This window comes from Kogia breviceps, chromosome 12 (genome assembly GCF_026419965.1).
Source record: "Kogia breviceps isolate mKogBre1 chromosome 12, mKogBre1 haplotype 1, whole genome shotgun sequence".
NCBI classification, from domain to species: domain Eukaryota; kingdom Metazoa; phylum Chordata; class Mammalia; order Artiodactyla; family Physeteridae; genus Kogia; species Kogia breviceps.
In genome coordinates, this window is record NC_081321.1 from 91,857,988 (window position 1) to 91,871,761 (window position 13,774).

At 50.6% G+C, this 13,774-nt stretch overlaps 1 protein-coding gene across 1 annotated transcript; it reads right to left on the minus strand.

Moving 5' to 3' along the window:
• On the minus strand, positions 1–12,566 carry LOC131767284 (apolipoprotein L3-like). Its single transcript, XM_067010119.1, is given in 6 exon segments — positions 1–1,244; positions 1,246–1,582; positions 1,781–1,881; positions 6,096–6,216; positions 8,880–8,973; positions 12,242–12,566. Coding segments are annotated over 6 exon segments (1,095 nt in total). The 5' UTR covers positions 12,281–12,566; the 3' UTR covers positions 1–841.
• Positions 12,567–13,774: the final 1,208 nt, after the last annotated feature.

Below are 13,774 nucleotides of genomic sequence, written 5' to 3' on the forward strand. Positions count from 1 at the left end.
TATATGATATCACTTATATGTGGAATCTAAAAAATAGTACAAACGAACTTATTTACAAAACAGAAACACGCTCACAGACACAGAAAACAAACTTATGCTTATAAAAGGGGAAAGGTGGGGGAGGGATAAATGAGGAGTATGGGATTAGCAGATGCACATTAGCATACAAAAAAATAGATAAACAACAAGGATTTACTGTAGAGCACAGGGGGCTACATGTATAACCGAAACACGCTGCTGTACACTGGAAAGGCACTCAATAGTCTAAATCAACTATGCTTCATTAAAAAACCAACAAAAAGAAATCACTGCCTAATTAAGATAAACCTGCTGGAATCAAAGGTGAGTTCATACTGGACAAGTAGGGCTAGAGACGACCACCAGAGACATCACACCCTGGGGAGGGGTGAGAGAGGAGCCCCTGCTACTTCTCCTGGATCCCAACAATCCTAACTCTTTGGCTTTTTCCCATGTTCAACCCTTTCATATTCCTGGCCTCTTGTTGCTAGTTCCTCCTCCCTCTCCCTTTATTCTGCCCCCAGTGTCTTCTTTAGTCCAAAATAAGTGGCTTCTCTCCTCCCCTCACTCTCTAGGCCCCTCTCCTCCCTTCGTCCAGGCTCCAGGCTCGTTCCTTCTCTCTCCCCCATCAGCCACCTGCATTTATCCCTTCCCTGCTGTGCTCAGCTACAGAAATGCCAAATTCCTAACACCTAGCTACATCTATGTTATCTCGCCCTCCTTTTCCCTCAAACAAGGTGCCTCTGCACCTTGGCCCCGCAAGTGTACCCGGTCCATTCACAGCTCGGGGGGGTGGCGGAGTCCAGCCCTACTGTGGACGCTCCTAGATGCAGGCGAGCACCTCCAACTTCTTCTCCAGCTCCCGGGCCTGCTGCCTCAGCCTTTCAGCCGACTCCGTCTTTGCCCCCTCATGCAAGTGCTTTGCCTCTTTCACCAGGAAGGCCACGTCCATCAGAAGGAAGACACCTGCAGTGCCCGCGCCCACAATCCCGGCTCCTTTGGTCACTGCCAGAGCCGTGCCTTTGAAAGTAACCTCTTCCTGCCGGCTGCTTTGGACTGAGGTTATTCCACTGCTGATGAAGACGTCTGCATCGGCTGCTAAGCCAGGGCTGCTTTTGACCGGCTCCATGGCACGGATATTCATTTCAACGCGCTGCACAGCTTCTGTGAATTTCTTGGTTGTGCTAACAGTTTGGGGGCTGACGTTAAGTACCTCCAAGAGTGCCAGGTGACATCCGGGGACTGACTTTGGTTTTTGCTGACAACGTGCTGACAAGTTCCACGATGCTGGTAGACACACTGGTCACAGCAGCCGCAGCTCCCAGCCCTAACCCAGTGGCCGAGAGTGCCAGACTCGCCCCCGCTGGCATGGGTGCCAAAGCCAGGCCAAGGATGGTCAGGACACCAGACACGGCGCCAGTGGAATCGGCCACAGTGTTGGAGATGGTGCAGTCCCTGGGGACCTTGTCGACCTTGTCTGCGAGTGCGTGGAGCTTTCCCATGAGCTCCTCTAGCTTCCATTTTACCCAAGGAAACTTGTTCAAAAAACTCTTCCTGGGCTTCCCTGGTGGTGCAGTGGTTGAGAGTCCGCCTGCCGATGCAGGGGACGCGGGTTCGTGCTCCGGTCTGGGAGGATCCCACATGCCGCGGAGCGGCTGGGCCCATGAGCCATGGCCACTGGGCCTGCGCGTCTGGAGCCTGTGCCCCGCAACGGGAGAGGCCACGGCAGTGAGAGGCCCGCGTGTGGAAAAAAAAAAAAAACTCTTCCTGTCCAGCTGGTCTTTTTGGAGCATGACTTGCTGCTCCACGGCCAAGTCTGTTTTCAGCTCACTCCAATATTGATGCAGTGCATCTGAGTCTTCCCTGTAACAATGAAGGTCAAGGGACTAGAAAGACAGTTTGCTTGTCCATAAAATGGGCTCAACAAGATCTATTCTGTAAATCACAGAGATTTTGTTGTAAATCAAATAGAAAAGAATTTCACAAATGTAAATTTTTCTCTTTCAACATTAAACACATATTTTTGAATCTTGTAGATGCTCCATATACTTATTCAATCATGGAATAAATAAGCAAAAGTCATCTTAAGATACTTTTAACTTAAGATAGGTATTTGAGGAAATACGCTGGTGGTCCAGTGGTCAGGACTCTGCACTCCCCACGGCAAGGGGCACAGGTTCGATCCCTGGTTGGGGAAGTAGTATCCCACAAGCTACATGGCACAGCCAAAAAAAAAAAATGGTATTTGATAAAGACGCCTCAGAGGCAGGTCAGCACAATCACTTCCAAAGAGTAGGTAGAGTGGGAACTCCACAGATAAACACAGAGAAGTGGGATTGGAGCAGAAAACCCTTCATTCAGAGAACCTTCGTGTGTAGTGAGGAGTCAACCTGCTCTTTGCCCTTGGCTACTGGGAAGTGGTCCCTGAGCCCCTAGAATATTCTGGCTGATAGGAGTGTCCTCGTCTGCCTGGGCCTTTGGCCACTGGACAGTCTAACAGGGTGACATGTGATGGGGCCTCTGGGTCACGTGGTATCACATCTGACCTCTGGAGGAGCTGGACACTAGGGCGTTAGTCTGACCTCCGGGAGGGCAGGAGACAACAGGCCAGCTGTGCGGGCAGCAAGTGACGGAGCCCAAATAAAACTCCATACGCTGAGGGTCGTGTCGTGTTGCAAAAGCTTCTCTCCTTGGTCAAGTTTTAGTCAGGCTCTTCTGAGCCCTCTTCTCCAATAGGCCTCAACCTCTGCCCGTGGTGTCCTGTCCTTGACGGCCTGTATTGCCCGGGCTCAGCAAAAATGTGTCCAAGTCAGTTTAGTGAGAAGCCTTCCCACTGTTTAGATCTTACCATGTTTGGTATCTGATCAAACTCCTCCTCTCCCACCGTTGATGCATACGTCCTTTACTTGCCTTGAGCAAGAATCCTCTTAGCAAATTTCAACAAGAACCCCCTGCCCTCGATGTCTCCTCTCAGTGATTTTCCATCCCACGCCCTCACTCTGATCATTGGCTACGGATCCCCACTCATCTTTGCTGTATTCGGACTTGAGCGCATCTGTCTCCCCTGCTGCGATGGTCTTCACACCTATCACGATAGTCCTGAAGAGAGTCTTCCTTATCGTTTGAACAAGAGTCAGAATACATTGCTTTCAACAGGGTGAACGTCCCTGGCGGGCAGTGCTCCGGGTGCCCTACCACACGCTGAATCCAGGACAGTGACACGTCCTGAGGACCACGGAAGCTTCCTGTGTGAAACCCACCCAGACTCTGCCCCGTGGCTGATGGGAACCGGCATCCTTCCCTGTAATAAACCGGAACTGGGATCGTGACAGTTTTCAGGGAGTTCTGGGCCTCCTTCTAGGGAATTCTCAGACCTGATGGTAGCTTCGGGGATCTCCCAAATTTGCCACTGGGGTCAAATGTAAGGACAGTCCTGGGGACCGTGCCCCAGACTTTGAGGAACGGCTAGCTCTGCGTGCTTAGAATTTAAAAAAAAAAAAAGCCAAACTCAGAGATAAAATGACCTTAAGGATCATTTTGCCTGGCATCTGCTGTCTTCAAGCCTGATGATGCCCTTGGCCTTCCCAGCTGAAGGTCACTAGGTCCATCCACTGCCCCAGTTGACTGGGAAGCAGGTGATATGCTATCAACCCTGGTTCCCCCTGGACTCTCCAGCCCGCCTCACTGATTCCTGACCCAGCACCCAGCACCCCTGACCTCTCAGGGGTCACCAGCCTAACTCATACCTTAGCTGGTGACAACTTCACACGCCTGCACACCAAGGCCATGTGCAACTTGATGGAACCTCTCAAAGACTCAAGAGACTTTAAGAAACATCCATATGAACTGCTAAGCCCGAAGAGACCTGCATTTGCACAAGCTGGTGGAGGAACTTTTCCTCTTTGGTGGGGGCTTGTGGAGTCTCGTCAGAATCCCTCAAATTACACAAAATTGGCAGCCACTCGCTGCGGCGCTGGAGGCCTCACTAAGCCACATGGCCCCCCCACTGCTCAGGGCTGCTCTGTGGAGATTGAAGAGGGCCCTAGATGGCAATGGAGAACCGCAGGCCCCAGGCAGGGTGTGGAGGACACAGTCACCCAGGGCCCTCTACGTTCAGCACGAGGGGAGCAAGTCAGGGAGGGAAGAAATGTCCCCTCTCCCACTCACAGGACCTCTGCTAGGGTCACAGCCCCTTCAGTTTTGTGTCCTAGGGACCCACTCACCTCACTCTAGTCCTGGCTCTGCTGCCCAAGCCTTCCTACCAGTCCTACCTGGACCCCTCTGCTCCATCCTGCCCCCTGGGTCTGACCCTGGTCCAGGCCTCCCTGAGCCTTTGGACGAGATGATTGCACTTGCTTCCCCACCTCTGACCCTGCAGTTCACTCTAAGGCCATCCCCACAATCCATCAGATTGAATCGCTATTCCCACTGGACACATGACAAATCTGAGACTCCAAGTCTCAAGCTCAGAGCCCCAGAGCTGGGCAGGGATAGAGCCAGGATCCAACCAGCTCCATCCAATTCCACTCTAGCCTCTCTGCCTTATGGGCCAGTAGGATCCTGCAGTGTTGGTACAGTTCCTAAGATGGAGATTAAAAGGGCTCCAGCCAGAATCCCCAGGAAGGCAAACTGATGGTGTCAGGATTTTCTGACTTGTCCTAAATAGAGTCCTGCTTGGGCCTCATCTACAGGAAGAAGACCCTTGACTCCTGTCTCCTCCCAACAGCTTTTGAGAGTTAGCATTAGGAACCTGGACCACAGCAGTGAAAGCTCCGAATCCTAACCACTAAACCACCAGGAAATTCCCTTTAGACACTGTTTTCAAGGCAGTTGTCTAAATAGTGGTGGCGCAGTGTTGGATCCTCAGGTTCCCTGAAATAGAATACTCTGGACCTCGATGGCCACCTTTATTCATGTAGAGAAAGCATTTTTCCGTTTGGAGGTGAACCTGTTGGAGTCACAGGGTCCGGAGAAAAACAGAGGAAGCTATAGGAAGAGACAAACCAAAACCGGATAGAACCAGCTGGAACCAAGGTGGCAAGGTATCTGACCTCACCAGATCCTCCGTCTCATTCTAGGCTGATTTTACTACATTAGCTACTAGATGACACACCTATACAAATGACCATGACGGGAAGATGCAGACCAAAAAAGGATAAAAAAGGCGTGGCATTCCATTTCCAGGAAAGCCTGACGCCTTCCCTGGTAGATGAATGCTCTGCCTCCCTGTCATTAGCCTTACTCCTCTCCCCTCTGTCTTTACTGTCTAAAAGCAAATCCCTCTCACCATGTGGGTGAGAAGTTGATCTGTGAATTAAGTTCCCACCTCTCCATTCTTTGGCCACTGAAGAAAACTTAGTCTGCATGGATCTCAGCTTTGGTTTCGGTTGTTTTTGGTTGCAGAAACCTGAACTAGCAACATCTCTTCTGTACTTTCTTTTAATTCTTGTGCTTATATCAATAACAAGCAAGACTGAAAATAACCTCCTAAAAAGAAGAGTCTTTGCAGTCTATTTATTACCCTGGTTTTGTAAATCAGAAAAGAACAGCATATCTCCCCTAAGACTTCAGGAAGAAGCTCCAGCTCCACCTTCAGCTCCCAAAGCTGAAATTCTATGGAAACGATTCCCTGAACAATTGACTTATGGGACATTAACACTATCTTTAAATACTCTATAAACATTAAAAAATGACAGCATAAAAACTGAAAATAAAATAAAGTTAACATTAATTGAGCACATACTATGTTCAGCCATCACGTGAAGCACTTTGCATGCATGAGCTCAGTTTCCTCACAATAAAACCGAACAGATGAAGAAACTAAGGCAGAGAGTAGTTCAGTAACTTGTCCAAGGTCATAACATGCCCCTTCCTTGCAGGTTTCATCTCTTCTCAACCTGAGGCTGTTCACTGCCAGCAAATGACCTGGCAGGAAACATTCCCAATGGAAACTTGAGAAGGAACATCCTCGACCCCAACCATAGGATCCTGCCTGGAGGAGGTGTGTCTGCCAGGAGGAAACGAGCCTGGGGCAGGGGGGATGTGGGTGACATTCCTGGTGCATCCATGCAGGTTACCTGGACAAAGCAGCCTTAGTCTCAATTCTCTTCAGGACTTTAGTCAGCGGGAGTAGCAGTTCCTCTCTGCTCATTATGTCCCAGAGATACTCAGTGATGTCCTCAAAAAAGCTCTCAGCATCTAGATGAAAAGAAAAGGGAATAAGATTAGAAGAATTTGTGGTGGAACACAAATGGTATTGAGTGTAAAGGGGTTAAAATTCATCTTCCTGGGCAGCAGTCACCTGGGGTACTGTTGGTGGAGTTACCTGCTGTTATGGATGGAACTGTTTCTCTCCCACCCTCGAATCCATATGTTGAAGCCTGACTCCCCAGGTAGGTGACTGTATTTGAAGATAGGGCCTTTAAGGAGGTAATTATGGTGAAATGAGGTCATAGGTGTGGGGCCCTAATCCAATAAGCTTCCTGATCTTATTAGAAGAGAAGAGACACCAGATTCTCTCTCTCTCTCTCTTTCTCTCTCTCTCTCTCCCTCCCCACTCCCCCCCCCACCTTACAGAGGACAGGCCAGGCCATGTGAGGACAGAGCGAGAAGTCAGCTGTGCTTTGCAAGCCAGGAGGAGACGTCTCACCAGAAACCAACCCAGCCAGTACTTTGATCTTTGACTTCCAGCCTCCAGAACTAATTATCTACTCCTGGGATTTAGATGTCTTTAGGAATCTAAAATTTTAAACCTTTAGAAAGAGAATGAAGACAGGGCACATATGGTTTATTATTTACCACTTCCAGCAGAGTCTGGAAAGCACCCGATAAATGAATGTTTTCATGTTTTGGCAGTGAAACAAACAAATATTCACATTAAATGGGGAAAAGATTGCAATGACTATAAATAGTCTCAGGTCAGTACAGGGCAAGATTACTGCCCAGATGAGCTCCCCAAAACATGTGTGTGTTTCAGAAATTTGGAGGTGATAGAACTGCTGATAAGAGACTGGCGACTAGTGTATATATATGTGTGGGCTGGGACTTGATGTAAAATGGATTTCCCTCTATATCCACACAAAGAGGCATCATTCTTATATCACAGAAGAAGAAAGTGAGACTCAGACAGGATGAGGGACCACCCAAGGCCCGCAAGCAGAAAGGTCAGAGGTTGAATCCAAGGCCAACCATCAGACAATTCTTTGAAGCCTCCTTGTATTTAAAAAACTGTGATGTCTTCATTCTACTCTGTAACATACTATGGGGCTTCTTGGCAACTAATTTCTGTAGTGTATACAGAAGTAGAAATATAATGTTGTATACACGAAACTTACGTAATGTTATAACCCGATGTTACCTCAATTAAAAAAAAAGTTTCAGACCACACGTCATTGTGTAAAAACGACCATGGGAGAGGATTCCTCTTGCTCATCACAGACACTCCAGGCTGGGCAGTGGAGGGCGATTCCTCAGGTGGGGAAGGGGTGGGATCCCCCCCGCTCTGATCCTATGATCAATCGCCATCACCTCTCTCTCGGCTCCAGGCTGGTCCCAGGGGACCCAGCTCCCCAATGGCTCCACTGGACCCAAGCTGAACTGTTGATAAACAGGAGATCGCCTTGTTCCGGAGGAGAGTTGCCCCTCAGGAATTCACCAGCCCAGCCCTCCCTCAAGGATCCCGGTCTGCTGGGATGGCGGCTCCTGGCTTCTCATCTGCTCTCCCCTCCCTTATCCTTCAGCTTGACTAATTTGCTCTCTAGGGCAGCTCCAGGGAGGAGGTGATTTGGTCTCTGAGCAATGAATGCAGTGGTCAGGGAGAAGCAATCCTGAGGAAACAAGACTCAAGGAAACGCAGTGCTCAGGTGGCTGCGTGGTGATTGTTTAGGTTTTTGTTTTTCCCCCTTCACTAAGGGAGAAAGGAACCCAGGGCTTACGTGGAGGGAACCCACAGCACTAAATCTGTGCATTGATCGAATGGGGGTGGGTGGGGGAAATAACTGAGCACCTGCGTCTCTGCAGGGATATTGAGATCCATAGAACCAGTACCTGCCTGAGGCAGTTACACCTGATAAGCAGGTGCCCTGACAGAGCTGTGGGCAGCTGGGAGGGGGGAGGGGAGGAGAAGTCTGGGGGAGGGGAGTTTTCAACCTGAAACTAACAAATTCCAGGTAGAGGGGCCAGCAACCACTCTTGGGCAGGACCTGCTACGTGGCAGGCATTGGCCCAATGCCACGAACACACATTATATTTGATCCTCAAAACAACATAGGGAAATATTATTCTCATTTTACAGGTGAGGTCAGGTAAGGTGCGCTCCAGGTCACACAGGCGGGAGGTGGCAAAGGCCAGGCTGGGGCTCGGTTCGGGGTCCGCTGAGCCTCGCAGAGTGGCTGGGCTGGCAGCAGGGCGAGAGCTGAAGGAAACAGCCTCTGTGATAACGCCCCAGGGTTTGGGAGCAGGAGGGGGCTGGGACAAAGGGAGAGGCCAGGAGAAGCCTCCAGGGAGGCTGGTGGACCTCCCCTCCCCACCCCGAGCCTCAGGGACTCCCATCTGCTGTCCCCCCCTCCCCACGCGGGCTGTCCCGTCCTCACTTCTGAGTCACTTGCTGGATGGCGGTGCAGGGGTAGGGGGTGAGGAAGTGAGCATCTTGGTCCTGGCTCCCGGAGGGGGGGCCCGGGAAGGAGGCTGTGGGGACAGACCCCTGGGTTTGGGGAGCTCCTCTTGGGGGCTCGAGGATGCTTATCCATCCCGTTCTTGGTTCTTGATTCCTCTGTTGGTTAATTCAGCCTGGAGGCACCACCCTCAACTCTAGGTCACGAGTAGGAACCAGCCAGAGAAGAGGCAGCTGACTGCCTAAGTACCAGAAGGCCGCTGTGCTCGTGGTGGCAGCAGCTGGGGTCTGAGAGTCTTCAGCTCGCCCGCCTGTGTCACGCTGGAAGGAGGTGTCGCTTCACCCTTGGGAAGGAGAAAACAGACTGTGGGCTTGATCATGAGGGAGCAGGGGCTTCAGGGAACAGCGAGGGGCGAGTTCTCTGGCGGGCTCCCCTGGGGTGGCCACCCGTGAGTGCCACAGTGCACTTAACCCAGAGAGGTTCTCTGTCTCCTGGGCTCTGCTGGCCGCTAGTTACGGAAAGCTACGCATCTCCCATCAGCTGCCTCCAAGCCCGGTCAGAGTCCTGCTCTCCTGTTACAGCACAAGGAGAAGACAATCAGACAGGAGACAGCCATCTGCAAAGTTATAGAAGTGAAGCAATAAAACCAAGTACAGAAAGAAAGATAAGGAGGGAATACTCTGGAAATTGCGTGAGGCTGGGAACACTAGTGTTTACTGATGGGTAGTAATTAATAACGATCCGGCGTCTGTGACGTGCAGGGCTCCCGAAACTTTGTTCGGCCCTAGTGATATAATGGTATTAGGAGAAGGTGGGGAGCGGTATAAGAAGAAGTATAAAAGTAAGTGAAATTATTATCTTTCCTGGAAGGAAGTAAATAAATAATATCAAAAATTTTGAATCAAGACAAAGAAAAATGGAGTACCTAATGTTTATTAGCTACTGTGGTTGATGCCTCCCCACTTTGCATCAGGCACTATTCTAAGTGCCTGGTATGCATGCACTCACTTTTAGTTCTCACAATGACCCTGGAAGCAAGGAAACTGGAGCTCAGAGAGGTTACGTAATTTACTCAAAGTACCCAGCTAGTGGCAAAGCCAGAATTCAAGTCCAGGTTCCTGTCTCCAGTACACACACTCACACTATTCTCTCTCCCAATGTAAGAAATCATTTTAACACATTGATTAACTGCCTAAAGAAAAAGCAAAAAATTAAAGTGGTATTCCCTGGGAAGGGCTGAGCAGAACCTACTGTGTGAATCGATTTGTTTTAAAGATATGCACTTATTGTTTTGGATTGTTTTAACTGTAGGACAGCAAAAGTCCCTTGACAGTAGTTAGTAACCCACCACCTTAAGGATGATGGAAGCAGTTGGATCAAGTGCCAACGAGAAATGCGCCTGATGTGTCTGATGTGACAACTGTCAGGGTAGCAGAAACATTCGTGTTTATAAAACCAAGGCTCTCTAAGAAAAGTAGGGATAAGAACAGGGGTTAAACCAGAATATTCGCAGTGAACTGCAACCTTAAACACATACATTTTCCAGCCGCATCTTGCCCACCCACATAGGCACCGCACCCATGGGCTTCTGTCCACTCAAGGGAAGAGAGACGCCTTGCAGGGGCAGTGAATTCCACAGGCCGGCGTATCTGCTACTCCAAAGGCAAGGGTGCTCTCGAAGACATTCAGAGCAGTGTTTAGAAGGGGCACCACAGGGAAGTCCGAACGACTTACCAATAGTAATCACAATAAAAATAACAACAATAATGATTACCATGATCATGTTTTTAGGCCAGGTTGAGTCTGTGAAAGGCCATGAGTTCATCGCAATATTCAAGTGAGAAGAGTTTAGATAAAATGTACCCAAAGAGGGAGATATAAAGGTCCATAAAGGAAGCTCTGCTCCAAAGAGAGTGAATATAATGGGAAAGATTTCATTGTTAATTGAATTTAATAAGAAGAGGAGTCAAAGCCTATGGGGATATTCCCTGCTGTTTATTTATGGGACTGTTTATATATAGGATTGAGAAAGAAAACGAGAACATCCATGAACATCCCAGGCTGGCCTGGTATCACAACAGGGCGATGCTACTCTCCTGTTGGATGTAAAGACTCTCCGAGAACACCAACCTCAGACCACGTTGCCCTGAGAGCGTGAGGAGACGAGACAGCAAACACTCATCCCTGTGCTGCCACCGGCACGGCACTCCCTCCCTTGGCTGAAAAGCATGACTGTCCTTCTTTACCCATCACACCTTTACCCTCACTCTGGTCTCCCCTCTCCACAGATGGGTTTACTGAGACACCTTCAGTGTGAACTGCCCCCCATTCTCTGCAGCACCCAATCTACAGAGGCCCCATTCCCTTAGAGCCTCCCCCAGCTGACCTGACCTAAGCCCCAATCGTGGAACATTTCTTTCTAACACCTTCTTTCTGCGACGCCCAGGGCTCCCCCTCAGGGAGAGTAACAAACAGCTCGTCCACTCCGGGAGTGTGCCCGAGGCTGCAGGCGCCCCCGGTGTGGATGGAGAGGATGCACACGGGCAGCCTCCCGGGACGCTAAGCAAGCCTAAAGTAGGTTCCTTTCTCTTTCCAAGCCACCCTTGCTCTGCTCATTTCCCGGCTGGTCCATTTCCAGCTCCTGTTCTTTGTTCTCAGACTTGATCTTAACAACACAGTGTTCCTGTGTCCTTGGATGCTTTCCTGCCCACCTGCTCTCAAGCAGGTCCTCCTGCTCCAAAGCCACTCGCCTCCCCCCTCGACCCTCTGCCTCTCGTCTCGGGGCCTGGACATCAGGTACGTGTTGCTGGGCCCCTCTGCGGCGAGGGGTGACTGTATGACCCAGTCCCGGCTAACGAGGCACAGAGGGACTCGGCAGAGGGTGTCCTGGAGGCTCCCTGCTGTAAGGAACAGGTGGGAGAGGAGAGCTGGCTCGGCCCCTGCCTCCTCCTCAGCCTCGAAGCTGCATGAGCCCGGGAGCCAGGGCAGCCAATGGAAATCATGACACACAGGGACCAGGAGGCAGGGAGGGGGCGGAGGAGGGCTCGGGCAGAAAGCCTGGATCCTGGAGGACTCCAAACACTTGTAAACGGGGCTGCGCCCTCGACCTCCTCCTTCTGTCCTAGTCTCCCACTCTCGGCCTGGCCCTGACCCGCCTCTGCAGCCTCAGCTGGCTGTGGATGCTGGACGGCGCTCCCTCCTGCTGGATCGTCGTACGGGCCGGGCCGTCCTCCTCTGTTAGCCTCTGGTCGATAACTTCCGGGCATAGTTGGTAGGAGAAGGGAGGACTCTGGAGAAGCCTGTCCCCACCCAAATGCGTAGCCAGACACGCCCGCCCCCCCCTCCTGGTGAGCCCACAGAGAGGCTCACCAAGCACCTCCCTCCACCTAGCTGCCGGGCATCCTCCTTGGTCAGGAAAAGGAAGGGTTAAGCCAGGATCAAGGTCAGAGCCCTTAGCCCAGCCGCTCCCTGCCTCCCTGGGCCTGGTCCAGGCGCCTGGAGGCCGCCCAGCCGCCTGGCCTCGGATTCCCGCCCAGCCTCCGGGCATTTGCTCAGACCTTTCCTCCCCCTGCAGTGCCTTTCCTCACCTGCTTCCCCAGGTGAAAGCTTACCTGTTTTGGGAGGCCAACCTCCGAAGCCTCCGGCCGCATCTTCCTTCCCCCAATTCCTCTCCAGGATCTCCTGGAACGTTGCTCTTTCCTGGTCGTGGTTCTGTTTGTGTGGAGACACCGTCAGGGGCCCTGTCCATTCTCAGCAGCACCTTCTGCTTCATGGCCTCCGGGGCACCCTCCGTCCTCCTGGGCACAGCCTGGCTAAAATACGAGGTGTGGGACTCGTTAGGGGGACATGAAACAACCAGCTTCTCGATAACACAGCACAACCCCTGTTTCACCTGCGGTCGAGTAATTGCATTTGTTTTCCTAGTCTATCTCGATGAAAAGCTCTTTCTGATAGGTAGTGCTACCAGATTTCTGAATGTTTCTGTTTACGGGCATCCCTTGCTTTCCAAAAGATCATCCTCGGCCAGTAAACTTTGATGAAAGGCCTACATCTGCTTCACCATATGGCATCTTGGTTTGCTAAAGTTTTCGTAGGAATACTCTACATTCAGGTAGCAGGAAACACCTGTATTTCCTCATTTCTCCTTACTCCAGCCATTAAATATATATATGTATATATATATATATATATATATATTTAATACACTTATTTATTTATTTTTGGCTGCACGCAGCCCTTCTCTAGTTGCGGTGAGCAGGGGCTACTCTTTGTTGTGGTGCACGGGCTTCTCATTGCGGTGGCTTCTCTTGTTCTGGAGCACGGGCTCTAGACGCGTGGGCTTCAGTAGTTGTGGCACGTGGGCTCAGTAGTTGTGGCTCATGGGCTCTAGAGCGCAGGCTCAGTAGTTGTGGCACACGGGCTTAGTTGCTCAGCGGCATGTGGGATCTTCCCGGACCAGGGCTCGAATCCGTGTCCCCTGCATTGGCAGGCAGATTCTCAACCACTGCGCCACCAGGGAAATCCCAAGGATGTTTTATTTTTAATGTTTAATTGGAATAAAATATACAAAACATAACATTTACCATTTAAACATTTTTAAGCGTACGGTTCAATGGCATTAAGTGCATTCACATTGTTGTCCAAACAGCATAACCATCCAAATCACAGAACGTTTCACATCTTGCAAAACTGAAACTCTGGGCTTCCCTGGTGGCGCAGTGGTTGAGAATCTGCCTGCCGATGCAGGGGACACAGGTTCGAGCCCTAGTCTGGGAAGATCCCACATGCCTCAGAGCAACTAGGCCCGTGAGCCATAACTACTGAGTCTGCGTGTCTGGAGCCTGTGCTCTGCAACGGGAGAGGCCACGATAGTGAGAGACGCACGCACCGCAATGAAGAGAGGCCCCCCGCTCGCCGCAACTAGAGAAAGCCCACGCACAGAAACGAAGACCCAACATAGCCATAAATAAATAAATGTTTTTTTAAAAGACTGAAACTCTATTAACTCATTAAACTTTAACTCCCCTTTCCCCCCTCCCACAGCCCCTGGCAACCAGCATTTTACTTTCTCTCTCTATGAATTTGACTTCTCTCGGTGCCTCATATAAGCAGAATCATATGGTGCTTATCTTTTTGTGACTGGC